This window comes from Pyrgilauda ruficollis, unplaced genomic scaffold (genome assembly GCF_017590135.1).
Source record: "Pyrgilauda ruficollis isolate IOZ18807 unplaced genomic scaffold, ASM1759013v1 scaffold211, whole genome shotgun sequence".
NCBI lineage: Eukaryota > Metazoa > Chordata > Aves > Passeriformes > Passeridae > Pyrgilauda > Pyrgilauda ruficollis.
The window spans coordinates 379788-393895 of NW_024520429.1; the positions used below are offsets into that span (position 1 = coordinate 379788).

Sequence of the window (14108 nt, forward strand, 5' to 3'; positions counted from 1 at the left end):
TAGCAGCAGCAGGCAGTGGCTGATGTGAGCCACAGCCCTGCCTGGGGTGGGGAAGGGAAGCTGGGCCCCCCCAGCAGCACTGCCATGGGACACCTGCCCCCTGCCCGGAATTGTGCTGTCCTGCAGGAGGACAGAAGGAAAATGCTGTACGTCTCCTGGGCTGCACTGCCTCAGGTAGGTGGATGCTCTGCAGCTTCCTGCGTCAGGGCTGCAGGTGCAGGGATGCCTGGGACAGCCTGCCTGGGTGGCACAGAGGGCTGTGCTCAAGCCCTTTCCCACCAACTTGAGGCGTCTGATGTGAAGAGGAGCTCCAGTGGCAACTGTAGTGGGGCTAGTGCAGAAAAAGCTAAGGAAGCACTCAGGGCTTTTCCTGGGATGTAAAGTCACAGGGGCAGCCGAGATGGTGGTGGCTGCGTGCCAGGAACCTGGGTGGCAGAGGGCCCAGGCTGTCTGCCCTGCCCTGAAGTCTGGCACATAGCCAGGGTCAAGTGCTTATCCAGCAGCACAAGGTTGCAGAGGTGCCTGGGCTCCTCAGCCTGCAGGAGGTGGCCAATGGAGCACAATGGAGCAGTCTGGAGTGGCGTGAAAGCAGTGAAAACCTCGTGGCAAGAGAACAGAAGGCCCTACAGTGGTGACAAGAGCTTGTTCTTCACACTGGCAGCACCTCGCTGTGATAGGTGATGAGCATCATTGGCCTGGAGAGAAACAGGTTGTGCTGTGACAGCACGTCTGGCTGAGGGGGAGCAGCCCCAGCCTGGGCTCATCCTTTGTGGTCCTTGGCACCTGCAGGTTGCCAAGAGGACTTAGGTGAACATTTACCATGTGTTGTCCAGCGGCTCTGACTCCCTTCTTCTATCAGCTGCCTCAGCCACAGGCACTCTCTCCAAGCTGTGAAATAAATGGTGGAATTTTTTTGCTGTGCACTAAAGCACCAAGCTTACTCTCCTTGCAGGGTGCCAGGCACTAGGAAATGTCCCCTGAGCACCCAGAGTCCCTGTTGGGGGACTGGGTTGTGTGGTGCTGAGCACAGAGGCTCCTCAGTTCTGTCTGTGAATGGCTGTCACTGGGAGGAATCTCAGTCTCTGGGGCATTGACGGGAGACAATAGGCCCCAGAAAGGCTCAGCACTCCATGCCAAATGCCTCTAGGAGAGCAAACCTTTGTGGGGGAGAATTCTCCTCTGGGAAGAAAAGTGGCTCATCAGTGAGAGGGGTCACTGACATCCCACTCCTCTTATAAAGGGTTCTCTTGGGTTTAGGGGTGCTGTAGCTCTAACCTGCTTCTGCCAGGAACCTACTGCAGGCCTGGGCACACCGCTCACCACCTTGGTTCTGGTCTCTGCAGTGTATTTTCCTGGCTTATCAGCTCCTTCTCCCAGCACCCACGTAGTCATCAGAGATGCTGGAAGGCAGCTCCCAGTCAGGCAGACTAGACACAGGATGTTCTGCAGGGCTGGCAGGAGCTGGGCAGATGTGTGCCCCACAGGGAGATCCCTGCTGCCTTTGTCACTGCCCCCTCCTGAGCGGCAGGTTTGCTTTAAAGACCCTGGCTTCCTTTTATTACTTCCCCTCTCAAATTTCAACTGGTTGCAAGGGCTATTTTTAGCAGCCTGCCTTCTAAAAATAGCCCTGAGCTGTTTGGAGTTGCGTCACAAGAGGTAATTCTCGCCCGTGAGTGGCTTGGCCTCTGCACCCCAGGAGGGTACAAAAGGAGGCCAGGAGCAGCAGGGTCAGCAGGTTCAGCCACAGCCGGAGGCGAAGGAGGCAGCGGTTCCCTGCCAGCGGTTCCCTGCCAGCTGCAGCCATCCCAGCCCGGGCAGCATGACCATCTTCTGCAGCCACTGCCACCGGCCACTGCAGGCAGAGATGAGCTGCCTGCCCGCGAGGGCCAAGCAGGCGCCCAGCGCCTCGAGGCCGTTCAGGTGAGCTCTCTCCCACCTCCTGCCCTCCCTCGGGGCTGGGATGGCCTCCCAGAACCCCGGGATAGCTGCTGTAGGGTCTGACGGCCCTTGCAAGGTGCTGACACCAGCAGCGGGACTGCCAGCCAACGCATGGGGAGGAGGTGCAGGAATTTGGAGGGGCAGAGGTATTTTAGGTGGTGTAGGAGGAAAGGCATATTGTACTGGGCTGGGGTGCACATTCCAGCACCGGATGCAGTTTCCATCCTGGTGGGGAGGTTGTGTCACATGGGCTCCCCACCAAAGCACAGGTCACTGTCCAACCTGGTGCCCAGCAGCAGAGGCACCAGCCATACCAGCGGCATGTGCCCCTGGGTAGGCTTAAGCACCTCTGCCTGTGCCCACAAGGTTTGCTCTCCTACAGCAGCAGCAGCTGGCACGGCTGCTGAGCATCTCCACTCCATATCCCCGAGCTCGCAATTCTTCCCACAATGACAGGCAGGGAACGCTGTCCCTTCCCCTCCCTGGACATGTGTCCCAGATGGCTGACTTTGCAGGTCAACCAAGAGCGCTTCCAAGGCTCGCCGAGACCAGATCAATGCGGAGCTGCAGGCGCTGCGCTCCCTGCTGCCCATCTCTGCACAGGAAAAGGAGCGGCTCTCCTACCTGCACACCATGGCCCTGGTGTGCCTCCGGCTGCGGGGGGCTCAGCTGTTCCCTCCAGGTACCCTCAGCACTGCTGTACTCCACACTCGCTTGGCTCTGTGTGGGGCACTGCCCCTGCCTCATCCAAGACAACACTTCACCCTCATCCCCCTGCAGGCTTGGCTCCTCCTACGGGACCGGCCCTTGGCACAGAACTACTCTCCCTGCTCCCGGGGTTTCTGCTTGTGCTCTCAGCAGACAGCAAGCTGGTCTACATCTCAGAGAACGTGACTCAGGTCCTGGGCCTCTCCGTGGTAAGGCCTGCTCACTGGGCATTTGCAGTCACTGTCCCCATACACATCCTGGTGCCTTTATTGCCTGCACAGCACGCTGCCCCAGCAGACACTGGGCTGTGGCTCCAGCAGGCTGTGCACCCACGAAGCCAGCCATGGCCTGAGACAGGCACAGTCTCTGAGGGCAGCCCTCTCTTTGTCAGGTGGAGCTGCTTGCCCAGGGGGACACGGTCTTTGACATCCTGGATGGGCCAGTGGGAGAGGATGTGCACAAGAAACTCCTCCTAGCCCGGGAGGAGCCTGGAAGGGGTAAGGGAGACCTCGGCTGGCATCTCATGGATCTTGCCACCCTGCTCTGGCCCTTGGCTGTGATTTGAGAGCACGCCAGCCCTGCTGGGAGCAGAGTGAGGGAGCTCCTGCCCCACTCTGAATGGTGTGTTTCCCTGCAGAAGTCACTTTTGTCAGCGAGATGCGCACGTCCAAGGCCTTCCGGCTGCAGCACGGGGGGAATCGGGTCGTGGCAGTGTGCGGGCGCTTTATGGCCCTGCGCTGGCCACCCTCCCCCTCCACCACAGCCTTCCTGGCTCTCTGCACACCCGTTGTGCAGTCGCCCACAGATGGCGAAGCTGCTTCCCAGGATGATGTATTCCAGAGCATGCATCTGCTGGACATGACGTTTATTGATGTCACGGAGAGGTGAGGGGTGCCTGCTTGTACCACAGCCCCAGCTGTACATTTCAGGCAGCAAGAATCATTTCCCTTCACCAAGCCTGTGTATGGGATGCAGGCTCCGTACAGCACTCAGTCCCCACTCCTCTTGTCATCCCCAGTGTCACCTACCACCTAGGCTACCACCGGGAGGAGCTGGTCGGTCAGTCGTGGTACAGCCTCCTGCACCCTGAGGATGCTGACCTGGCAGCTGCCCAGCACAGGGCCGTGGGTGAGTGTCATACCCAGGAATGTGAGTGCTGTCCCCTGGCTCCATGGTCTGGTTATGCCTGAAACGTGGCTATCTAGAACAGCAGTGACAAAGCAAATTCAGCCCTCCCTCCTGTGACTCCCTGCTCCAAAAAGGATGAGGTGGGGAAGTGGTTACAGACCTCATATACTGTCTATAAGCAGTTTCCAAGCTGGGGGTGGGCATCCTGCTTTGCCATGGTATACAGAAGAGGGACAAGTGCATCTAAGCCAAATATCTTCGGGAGGGCAAGACTGCTACGGACCTGACTCTGCTCTGTGTTGCTTCTGTCCCGCTGGGGCCAGACTAGTGACCGGCGGCAGAGCCCATCGGGGCAGCCTGCGGGGCTATCCGGGCACCCTGGGCCGTGCCCTGCTGCCGGCTCACACCGTCCCTTCCCTTGCCCGCAGCGCTGGGGCCCGGGGCCGGGCCGGCAGCGGGGAGCGCCGTGCTGCGAGTGCTGCGCAAGGACCGCGCCTGGAGCTGGCTGCGCGTATGGGCACGGCGGGACGGCGGCTGCATCACCTGCACCTGCCGCTGCCTCAGGTGAGCGGGATCTGGGGATTGGGGCTGCATCACCTGCACCTGCCGCTGCCTCAGGTGAGCGGGATCTGGGGATTGGGGCTGCATCACCTGCACCTGGCGCTCAGCCAGGCTGCTCCTTACCCCGTGTCCGTCGCAGGGAGGAGGAGGCGGCCCACCTGCGCGCCCGGCAGCCCCGCGCCGCCGCTGCCCCGCCCGCGGGCCGGGATCTCGGCCGGCTGGCCGAGCAGCTCCGCGCCCTGGCCGACAGCCTCTCGCCGCCCGCCGCCGCCGCGCCCCGCCGCTGGCCTCGTCCCGAGGAAGCCCAGGACGATGCCTCTGTCTGCCTTGGGAACTCTCTGCTGCACCCTCCCCAGTTCCTTCGGTTTCCTTTCGAACAGAAAATAGGGTGCAACATTCCAAGTGTGCTCTCGCAGGTGTCGAGTGTTCAGAGATGCTGACACCCCTTGGTCTGCTGGCTGTACCTTTCCTAATGCAGGCCACTGTGTGTAACCACATCTCCTTTCAGCCTGCTGGTCGCTTCTGACAGCTGCAGCTGATCCCCTTGGAGGCCATGGCAAACCCTCATTCCGTACACTTGGTGCTCGGATGAGAAACTTAGTCTGGGCTGCGATAAATCCGGCATCAGGACGACTCAGTCTAGCAGCGCAAAGGGATCTTGCACTTAAAAACACTTATTGACTACTTAGTTGGATATCGCCAGGGCCTTTGTGTACGTGACCCATTCCTCAGGAAGGAAAGATTTTTGCTATTAAAAAAAAAAAAAAAAACCACAAACGCCGCTCTCCCACGTGACCGCCGCTGCCTGCGCGTGCTCCGCTTCCGGTTCCGCCGGTGCCGCGCGGGCCGTTCCGGGGGCGATGGGGCCGGGATGGGGACGGGGACGAACCCGAGCCCGAGCCGCTGCCGCCACAGAGGGCGAGGAAGAGGCGGCCGCGGAGCAGCGGCTCAGGAGTCTGGAGCCGGCGGAGGAGAGCTCTGGCTCCAGCGACGAGAGCGACGACGGCGGGAGCGTGGCGGGGGCTGGCGGGAAAGGTGAGGGGGCCCGGCGGGAGCGACTCCGGGAAAGGCGGCAGCCTCAGCTCGGAGCGCGGCTCCCGGCTCTCGTTCGGTGGGAAACGAGCTGCCAAGTAGCTCGGTACCTTCTCGTATTCCAGCCCCTGCATCCCTCCCTGGCCTGCCCGGCTGGGCAGCTCAGGGTCAGCAGCACAGCAGGGTTTGCGCTGGGGCTGGCTGAGAGGGCCCTGCAACAAACACGTGTAGGGGCCTTAAAGATCCCCTCACCCAGGGAACTCCCCTCGCCCTTGTGTGAGGGACACACCTCGCACCAGGCAGATTGCTGTGGAAGGTGTCACACCTTCGGGGACAATGCTCTGTGCCGGAGCTCGAGAGCCCTCACAGGACAGGCGAGGGGAAGAAGCAGGCCGTGCCCGCTGTGTGGGCTGCGGGTCAGGGGTGGGCGTTCTCATCCACTGCAGCAAACACAGTTTGGTTTCCTCGTCTCAGAACGATCCAAGTGAGAATGAAAACCTTACAAAAATACAACGAAAGCCCTTGAAGGGAATTGTGAGGGAGTGGGCATTGGTGTTAGCCGCAGGCACAACATAGCATGTCACGGGTGTGAAGAGTCACTGGTTCCTTGTGAAAGGGTCTCCAGGGTGTGTCTGTGGGGCAGGCACATCTCTGGAGGTGAGCTTTTGGCAGTGGCATGCAGAGGTGGGCAAGGTGCCTCGCCATCTGTTGTAGGCATTTTGTTTTCCTCTGGTGAGGAAATGGTGAGCAAAGCTCAGAGAGAGGATCACCGACAGACACCCTTTCCTTCCCACAGCTGGATGGGAACGGGAACAGCAGTTTTGCTTTTGCCATCTGTCAGGGCGCTCTGTGATCTTGGTTGTGGAGCAGGAGGAGTTATATTGCAGTCCAGCACTGATTTTGTCTCAGCAGGGAACGACTGGGCAGATATCAGGTATTTCTTTAGGCCATCTGTTCTTGCATCCTGGACACTGATGTGCTCTGCAGGTTGTATAGCTCCCTGCAGGTTCAGCTGAGGAAGGCACAAGGTGTCCATGTGCCACAGGAGTCTGTGGGAGCAGAGGAAACACGAGGAGGCTGTGCTTGAGAGCAGGAAATGCCCCTGTTATCAGCAGGTAACAGCAGCTTATCAAGAGGTGCAAAAAGAAGGAAACAATCCACAAAATAATGGATGAAGGGAAAAATTGGCAGGAGGGAAAATTAAATGGACAACAGAGACAGCAGAGAACAGGTAAGTTATAGTCTAAGGGGAAAAAAGGAATGAAAAACATGGGGAAATTAAGTCTTCAGGAAAGAATGCAAGGAACAAGAAAAATAAGCTAATCCTGACTTTTTAACCAGAACCTTTTCACACACCTAGTTGCCAAATCTGCTGCCCAGCAGTGAGTGCTTGCTGGGGCCATTCACTTCTGCTCCAGAACAGGCTTCTTTTTTTATAGTGATGTCCAGTGATGTTTCTATCACTGTGAGTGTTTAATTAATCTCCTATAAATAGGCAGTAGGATGTATTTTGTGGACTGATACTACCATGTGGAAATCATTTTCCCTATTAGGTTTCAGGTTGTCAGGTTTCATCTCCTGTACCAGTGGTGAAATACTTTATCACGGAAACTCTGCATGCCTTTGCTTTATCTGATTTGTACCAAATCTCCTTTTAGCATCATTTTATATGGTGTCTTTATCTCATTTTCATTGAAGTCTTTGCTGTTTAAGCAGTTTTGTTTTGGAATTTTGGCCAAATGGAATATTGGAGTGCAAGTGATGGTGCCTTGTCTTCATCAAGTCCTGAGAGTATCTTCCACATCATAATTCATTTCTTTTAGTGCTTTATTTGTCCTTTTGACTGTCCTTGTTCAGAATTTGGATTGGGAGGGTGTTTAGAGGAAGCAGTGCAATGAAATCATGCTGTATTCACATTTCCTTTGTCCCTTGTGCAGCAGACTGGATAGTCACTGTTCCTGTATCCCACCTCAGAGCACTAATGAGCATCATCAGAGCAGAGTTCCTGAGCATTCAGAACAAGCAAAATGAAAACATTTACTGAGGCAGCTCTTGGCTGTGCCCATTGTGTTTTCTGGATGATGAGAGTAATTTCTGAAAGTCTCGGTTATTGCCAGGATGAGAGTCCTTGGGATGAGTCCATGCTCTGAGCCAGTGTGACTGACCTCATGTTGCTTCCAGAATTTGGCAGAGCACACACAAACCTTGCTCACAGGACAATGTTTTGTGTTTGTGTGGGAAGGGTTTGGGAGTGAGTGGGCTACAAGAGTAGCTTGGGGAGCACCTGGCATCTGGCCAAGGTATCCCAGGTTGTGATGGTCCGTTGGGGGGGTGTTTAGAGGAAGCAATGCAATGAAATCATGCTGTATTCATATTTCCTTTGTCCCTTGTGCAGCAGACTGGATAGTCACTGTTCCTGTATCCCACCTCAGAGCACTAATGAGCATCATCAGAGCAGAGTTCCTGAGCATTCAGAACAAGCAAAATGAAAACATTTACTGAGGCAGCTCTTGGCTGTGCCCATTGTGTTTTCTGGATGATGAGAGTAATTTCTGAAAGTCTTGGTTATTGCCAGGATGAGAGTGCTTGGGATGAGTCCATGCTCTGAGCCAGTGTGACTGACCTCATGTTGCTTCCAGAATTTGGCAGCGCACACACAAACCTTGCTCACGGGACAGTGTTTTGTGTTTGTGTGGGAAGGGTTTGGGAGTGAGTGGGCTACAAAAGCAGCTCGGGGGGCACCTGGCATCTGGCCAAGGTATCCCAGGTTGTGATGGTCCCTGCTGGCCACAGTTGGTGTGATTTGTACTGCAGAGGCTCAGAAAGACCACGTGCCCGTCACTGCTCAGAGGTTCTGAGCCTGCAAACACCACCCAAGTCAGTTTGCCAAGGCTTTCCCTTCCAGAAGGGACACAGTGCAAACCCCTCCTTGCCCTTACACGGGAGTGGAATGAGTATGTCCAAGTGCTGACTGAAGAAATGCTTTCAGCTGTTGGTTCTGAACACCTAGAAGTATAAATCTAGAATAAAGAACAGTATGATAATCGAGATGATCATATTTTTGCATTCTAGTTATAAGAAGCATTAAAGGTTAGTGACATTAAGGGGTATTAAAGAAACATTAAAGTGGGAAAGTCAGGACTGAGAGGTGACCCCTCAGAATTCGCAGTGCCCAGTGTAGAGCTCATACTGCTCTTTGTACCTGGTAAAAACTTTGTACTGGTCTCATGTGTGCTGTTGAGTGGAGAGAGAAGGAAAGACACTCTGGGGAGAGGGGGAGGCTGCTCTGTTCTAGTGGTGAAGACTGAAGTGATCAATGGGAGAGGAACCAGAGGCTGAGAGATGCAGAGGTTTCTTTCTGCTGTGCAGTTGTACAGGGATGGCACCACTATGCTTGTGTCACTGTCTCAAGCTCTGGGGCATCCTTCTTGGTGGAGTGTGGGGGTGAGAAGTGCCTTGAGAAGCTGTTCAGTTCAGGTGTGCCCTGTGTTCTCTTCCAGATCACTCTGACATGTCTTTTGAGGAACTCCTGCGGGTGCAGAGTGATACCAGGACAAAAGTGAGCAGGAAGGTGCCTGGTGGGAAGAAAACTGCAAAGCCTACCAAAGCTACACTGAAGCAGCAACAAGGCAAAAAGGGGTAAAGAGGCTCTTTTGTATCAGAAAAACGTGTATGTGTGCCCTCTGCATTCCAGAAATTACACTGGGAGCTCCTCACAGCAGTGATGTTGCCTTGGAGCTGGCATAGATCTCCTTTAATGTACTGGACAATAATGCCTGTCACTATAGTTTCATTTGGGAATTGTCTGGTGCTGTTCTCAGAGCTGTTAATATTCTGTTCTCTTCAAATCCCCAGCAGGCACCTGTCACTTGACAGTTAAATTGGCACTCAAAGCCTTTATACTCTCTGTATTAAGGCACTTGTAACCCTTGGCATGGTGTGCCTCTCAAGCTCTCTGACAGTGTCCACTGTGACCTGAAATAGCTGCCCTGCTGGTTCCTAAACCCCTCCCAGCTTATCAGTATCTTCTGCCTGGCTCTCACTGGCTGGAGTTACAGTCACAGACAATTGTTCTGGAATTCCATTCATCCTTCTGTTGCTGTCTCATCTGTGGCTTGTCCGTGCTCATTTTCCTTTTTTCCCCTCTACAGTACTTGCCATCACAGACTTTTTCCTGTATTCAACAAAACAAAAGCTATCATACCTTTTTACAGTTCTCCACAGGCCCCCACTGGTAACAGCAATACCCTTACCCCTTATTTGCTGTAATTAGGTAGTTTTCAGTCCTCAGAGTGGCACCCAAGTGATTTGAATGGGTTTCCTCTGTTACACTGACACTCCCTATCTTATTTCTGAATCTCTGCTCAACGCACAAGCAGAGAACACAAAATACATTTCTCCTGCACAAAGCAGAGAACACAAAATACATTTCTTCTGCCATAAAGAGTTGATTAGGATAATGTTTCTGCTTGACTTTTTATCCAAGACTCTGGGGGATTTTGTGTAGTGCAACATCTTCTCTCAGTGTCTCTATTTCTGCCACACAGTTTGCATAATTCTGCTTTTGTTTAATTCCTCTAATCCTTTAAGTAATGTATTGCTGTAAATCCCACATGCTTTTTCTCTCATGTTTTTGTTGTGGAAGTGAGCTTCTTAAAGAAAGGGCTTCAGGAAAATCCCCTGGCACTGAGCTGGCTTCAGCAGTGACTCCAGAGCATTGTGCAGGGTTGTAGCCTCAGTGGATGTGAGAATACGCTGAGCACTGCCCTGAAAGGGATTTGGAAAACCTGTGGGGTTGTGCTCCTGCCCCAGCATCACTTGTGGCTGGCTGGGTGTGCTCTCAGCAGGTGTTACTGCTCAGCTTCTCTCTGTCACCTGTGAAAGGGCATGGAGAGCAGGAGAGGTGTGAAGCCAGTGTCATTCCAGTCTTTAAAAAGGGCAGGAAGGGAGGACTTTGGAAACTACAGACCAGTCCTGGAAAAGTGATAGAGCACTTCATTCTGGAGGCCATCTCTAAACCTGTGGAAGAAAAGGTTTTTGGGAGTGGTCTGTATGGATTCACCCAGGGGAAATCATGCCTGACCAATCTGGTAATCTTCTGTGATGGCATGACTGGCTGGGTGGATGAGGGGAGAGCAGTGGATGTTGTGTACCCTGACTTCAGCAAGATTTTTGACACTGACTCCTTTAACATCCTCTTAGGCAAGCTCAGGAAGTGTGGATTAGATGAATGACAGTGAGGTGGATTGAGAACTGGCTGAATGGCAGAGCTCAGAGGGTCATCATCAGTGGCACAGGGTCCAGTTGGAGGCCTGTCACTGGTGGTGTCCCTGGGGGTCAGTACTGCCTCCAGTATTGTTCAACTCTTTCATCAGTGACCTGGGTGAAGGGGTCAGGTGTCCCTCAGCAAGTTTGCTGACAGCATAAAGCTGGGAGGAGTAGCTGGTCCACAGAGGGCTGTGATGCCATTCCATGAGATCTGGACAGGCTGGGCAGCAAAGAATCTTCTGGAATTCAGCAATGGCATGTGCAGGCTCCTGCACCTGGGAAGGGACAACCCCAGGCAGCAGCACAGGCTGGGGTGACCTGCTGGGCAGCAGCTCTGCAGAGAAGGACCTGGGAGTCCTGGTGGAGCTGTCCATGGGCCAGCCGTGCCCTGGGGGACAACAAGGCCAACAGGATCCTGGGCTGCATTAGGAGCTGCATTGCCAGCAGGTCAGGGAGGTGATCCTGCCCCTCTGCTCAGCCCTGGTGAGGCCAGTCTGGAGTGCTGTGCCCAGTTCTGGGATCCTCAGGACATGAGAGACCTGGAGCTCCTGGAGAGGTTGGATCCAGTAGAGGGGAAAAAAGAAAAAATATTAGGGGGCTGGAGCATCTCTCCTATGACAACAGGTTGAGGTACCTGGGAATGTTTAGCCTGGAGAAGAGACGACTGAGAGGGGACCTTATCACTGGAAATATGTAAAGGGCAGGTGTCAAGAGGATGGAGCCAGGCTCTTTTCAGTGGCACCCAGTGACACGACAAGGGGTAATACTGAAACACGGGGAGTTTCACCTGAATATGAGGAAAAACGTCTTCACTGTGAGGGTGACTGAGCACTGGAACAAGCTGATCAGTGAGGTTGTGGAATCTCCTCTGGAAATGTTTAAAACCCACCTGGATGCAATCCTGTGCAGTCTGCTCTAGGTAACTCTGCTTTAGGAAAGGTTCCTTACACCCCCAGCCATTCTGTGACTTCATGAGAGGAATAATCAGTACAACAAATTTAGTGATGCAGGTGCTGGGTTTTCACTTGATACAGTGGAGCTGTTCCAAATTCTTCATAGGGTTGTTTTAACCACATATTGATATATTTGGTTGTTGTAGCCTTCTGTGGCTTTTGACTGAGCCACCTCTTTGCTATCTATATCATGGAAAGGATTGAGATGGGAGAGTCTGTTGTGCAGTAATATTCTTGTGAGGGTCCAAATGACCTACCAGTGTATTAGCTTGGGTCTCATTCTGACATTTGCTCCTCTTAAAAGACATTTTTCTTGTTTTCAGGCCATTGGAGATGTCAGCCAAGAAGCCTGTACCTTTCCTGCGACAAGTTGTCCCTGTTAGGAAGAAGGTGAGTGCTGCCCCTCCCCAGCTCAGGACTTGCCTTAGTGCTGCTGGCAGGGCACACACTTGGGAATGGGGCTGCTGCAGATGGTACAGGCTATTTCTGGAGGACAGGGCGGGACCACTGGGGAGTGCAGACAGTGACAGTGTTTCCCTGCGGAGAACAGCGGGTGGGCTGGAGCAGCTGCAGGTTAACTTGAGAGTTTGGGACCCAGATGTTTTTAGAAGGTGCAATGACAGCCACCAATGACAGTTCCACTGCAAACCATGGTCATTGTTCAGTACTAATCCCAGAAGTTCAGATGTCCATCTGCTTTCCAATCTGAATGTAACTTTTGACTCATCATTGCTGGATCATCATAATATGGTAATTTCCACAGTTAGAGACCTCTTTTTGTCCTGCCCTTTTTGCATGACCTGACCCAGTTAATCTGTGAAAATCTAGATAGGTTTGAGTTCTTAAATCCATCACCGTGACAAAACATATTCAGCCAGCTCTTGGTCTGGGAGTTGCAGGTGTTTGACAGCAGCATTCCTGCTGTTATTCCTGGATACTCCTGGGTAGCAGACTCGCATATGGCAATGTCTGTTGCATGATAAACTTGGTGCAGGCATGACTTTGGGGATGTCACCTTGACCATCGTACTCGATCTTTGCCAACTGCAGATATTTCAGTGGTGGGAGCATAATGTTGCTGGGGAAAAAAGTTGGCTGTTCCATGAAGGGGAGAGTAAGCAGGCTGTTAACAGGGTAACACTGGCTACAGCTCTTGCCTTCCCTGCTGACAGGTCCAGAGAGACCCTCGATTTGATGACCTGTCTGGAGAGTATAAGCCTGAAATATTTATGAAGACATACAGCTTCCTGGACAGCATCAAGAAGCAGGAGAAGGAGGTGATGCTCTGTGCCTGTCCTTGCCTGGGAGAACCTTGCTTGGCAGGGGCTGCTTTTTCAAAGGCTTTTTGCAGTAGAGGGGACAGGCAGGCAGTCATGCAGCTTTCTGCTCTCTTCTTCAGATGGTTCAGAAACAGCTGAAGAAATGCCGGAACATGGAACAGAAGGAGAAACTTCAGTGGCTCCTGAACCGTATGGTGAGTTCAGTGCAGCATCTCCTCTCTGGGAGGCACTGGGAGAGAGGATGTGTCACCTGAGGTCTGCCTCCATGCTGACACAGGCTGTCCTTTTTGTACAGACACAGCAGGAACAGGCACAGAAAAAACAGCAGAAGTTGAGAGAGAGGGAGCTGTCTTTGAAAAGACAACAGAGGGAGTTGGCCAAGCAGGGAAAGAAACCCTTCTTCCTAAAGAAATGTAAGTACTTGGAGTGAGCATGATGCAGGAAGATCTAGAGGGAGTATTGCTGGCAGGAATTCAAGCACTGGGAGCAAGGTGTCCATACTATTCCACACAGCTGTTGGGGAATTGTTATAGTGCTGGTACTCAAGGGAGAAGCTAAGCCTGGAGCAGGGAGGGAGAGGTGAGAAGGGGCTGCTCTGTAGAGATGTTTTGGGCTACAGTTTAAAACTTGACTTCCCTCTCCTCTGCAGCTGAGAAACGGAAATTGGAACTAGCTGAGAAGTATGCAGAGCTGAAGAGGAGTGGAAAGCTGGAGAGCTTCCTGAACAAGAAGAGGAAGAGGAATGCCATCAAAGACAAGCGCCATCTGCCCTCACAGAAGAACTTGTGACTGTTGGACAGTCAATGCTGTTGTCTGGCACTGGCTCATTCTGCCTTGGCCAGGCCTGGAGGATGGTTATCCCTCTTCCCAGGATCTGCCTTCCACTGCACAGTGATGCTCTAAGGCAGCAGAGTAGGGGCTGAACTGAAGGAACTAATGTTTTTTTTTGTAGCTGAAGTATCTGCTTTGCTTGTGGTTTAGATCATGCCTGGGTGGTGACAAGTGTGTCATGCAGATGCTGATGGTGATGACAGTTGTCTTTGCCCTTGCACCTGCTCATTTCTCCAGCAAGGAAAGCGTGAGTCCTGCCCTACACTTGTGGCTCCAGGTTCTTTCAGACTTCCACTGAGGCAGAAAAGGATGTGGAACAATCCCTGCTCAGTGCAGCAACCCTGACTTCAGATCAGGTTGCTCAGAGCTGCTTTGGTGTGGGATCTGGTAATGTCCAAGGACATATGCCT

The 14108-nt window shown here is 53.3% G+C and overlaps 2 protein-coding genes across 2 annotated transcripts; both read left to right on the forward strand.

The window, feature by feature from the left end:
* The first annotated feature begins 31 nt into the window (after positions 1–31).
* On the forward strand, positions 32–5112 carry NPAS4 (neuronal PAS domain protein 4). Its single transcript, XM_041468146.1, has 8 exons — positions 32–1920; positions 2454–2620; positions 2719–2855; positions 3038–3143; positions 3284–3530; positions 3665–3774; positions 4203–4338; positions 4475–5112. The coding sequence occupies exons 1-8, from the start codon at positions 1820–1822 to the stop codon at positions 4773–4775; spliced, it is 1305 nt and encodes a 434-aa protein (XP_041324080.1). The 5' UTR covers positions 32–1819; the 3' UTR covers positions 4776–5112.
* An 83-nt stretch (positions 5113–5195) lies between these two features.
* Positions 5196–13656, forward strand: RRP36 (ribosomal RNA processing 36). The gene is made up of 7 exons (XM_041468156.1): positions 5196–5370; positions 8868–9006; positions 11912–11978; positions 12760–12864; positions 12987–13061; positions 13163–13280; positions 13517–13656. The coding sequence occupies exons 1-7, from the start codon at positions 5196–5198 to the stop codon at positions 13654–13656; spliced, it is 819 nt and encodes a 272-aa protein (XP_041324090.1).
* Positions 13657–14108: the final 452 nt, after the last annotated feature.

Excerpts from the sequence above, each read along its gene's own strand:
- NPAS4 (XM_041468146.1), top strand. The coding sequence starts at position 1,820 with ATGACCATCTTCTGCAGCCACTGCCACCGGCCACTGCAGGCAGAGATG. Across the intron at positions 1,921-2,453 it reads AGCGCCTCGAGGCCGTTCAG|GTCAACCAAGAGCGCTTCCA; the intron begins GTGAGCTCTCTC and ends CTGACTTTGCAG. Across the intron at positions 3,531-3,664 it reads TTTATTGATGTCACGGAGAG|TGTCACCTACCACCTAGGCT; the intron begins GTGAGGGGTGCC and ends TGTCATCCCCAG.
- RRP36 (XM_041468156.1), top strand. The coding sequence starts at position 5,196 with ATGGGGCCGGGATGGGGACGGGGACGAACCCGAGCCCGAGCCGCTGCC. Across the intron at positions 12,865-12,986 it reads TCAAGAAGCAGGAGAAGGAG|ATGGTTCAGAAACAGCTGAA; the intron begins GTGATGCTCTGT and ends TCTCTTCTTCAG. Across the intron at positions 13,281-13,516 it reads ACCCTTCTTCCTAAAGAAAT|CTGAGAAACGGAAATTGGAA; the intron begins GTAAGTACTTGG and ends TCTCCTCTGCAG.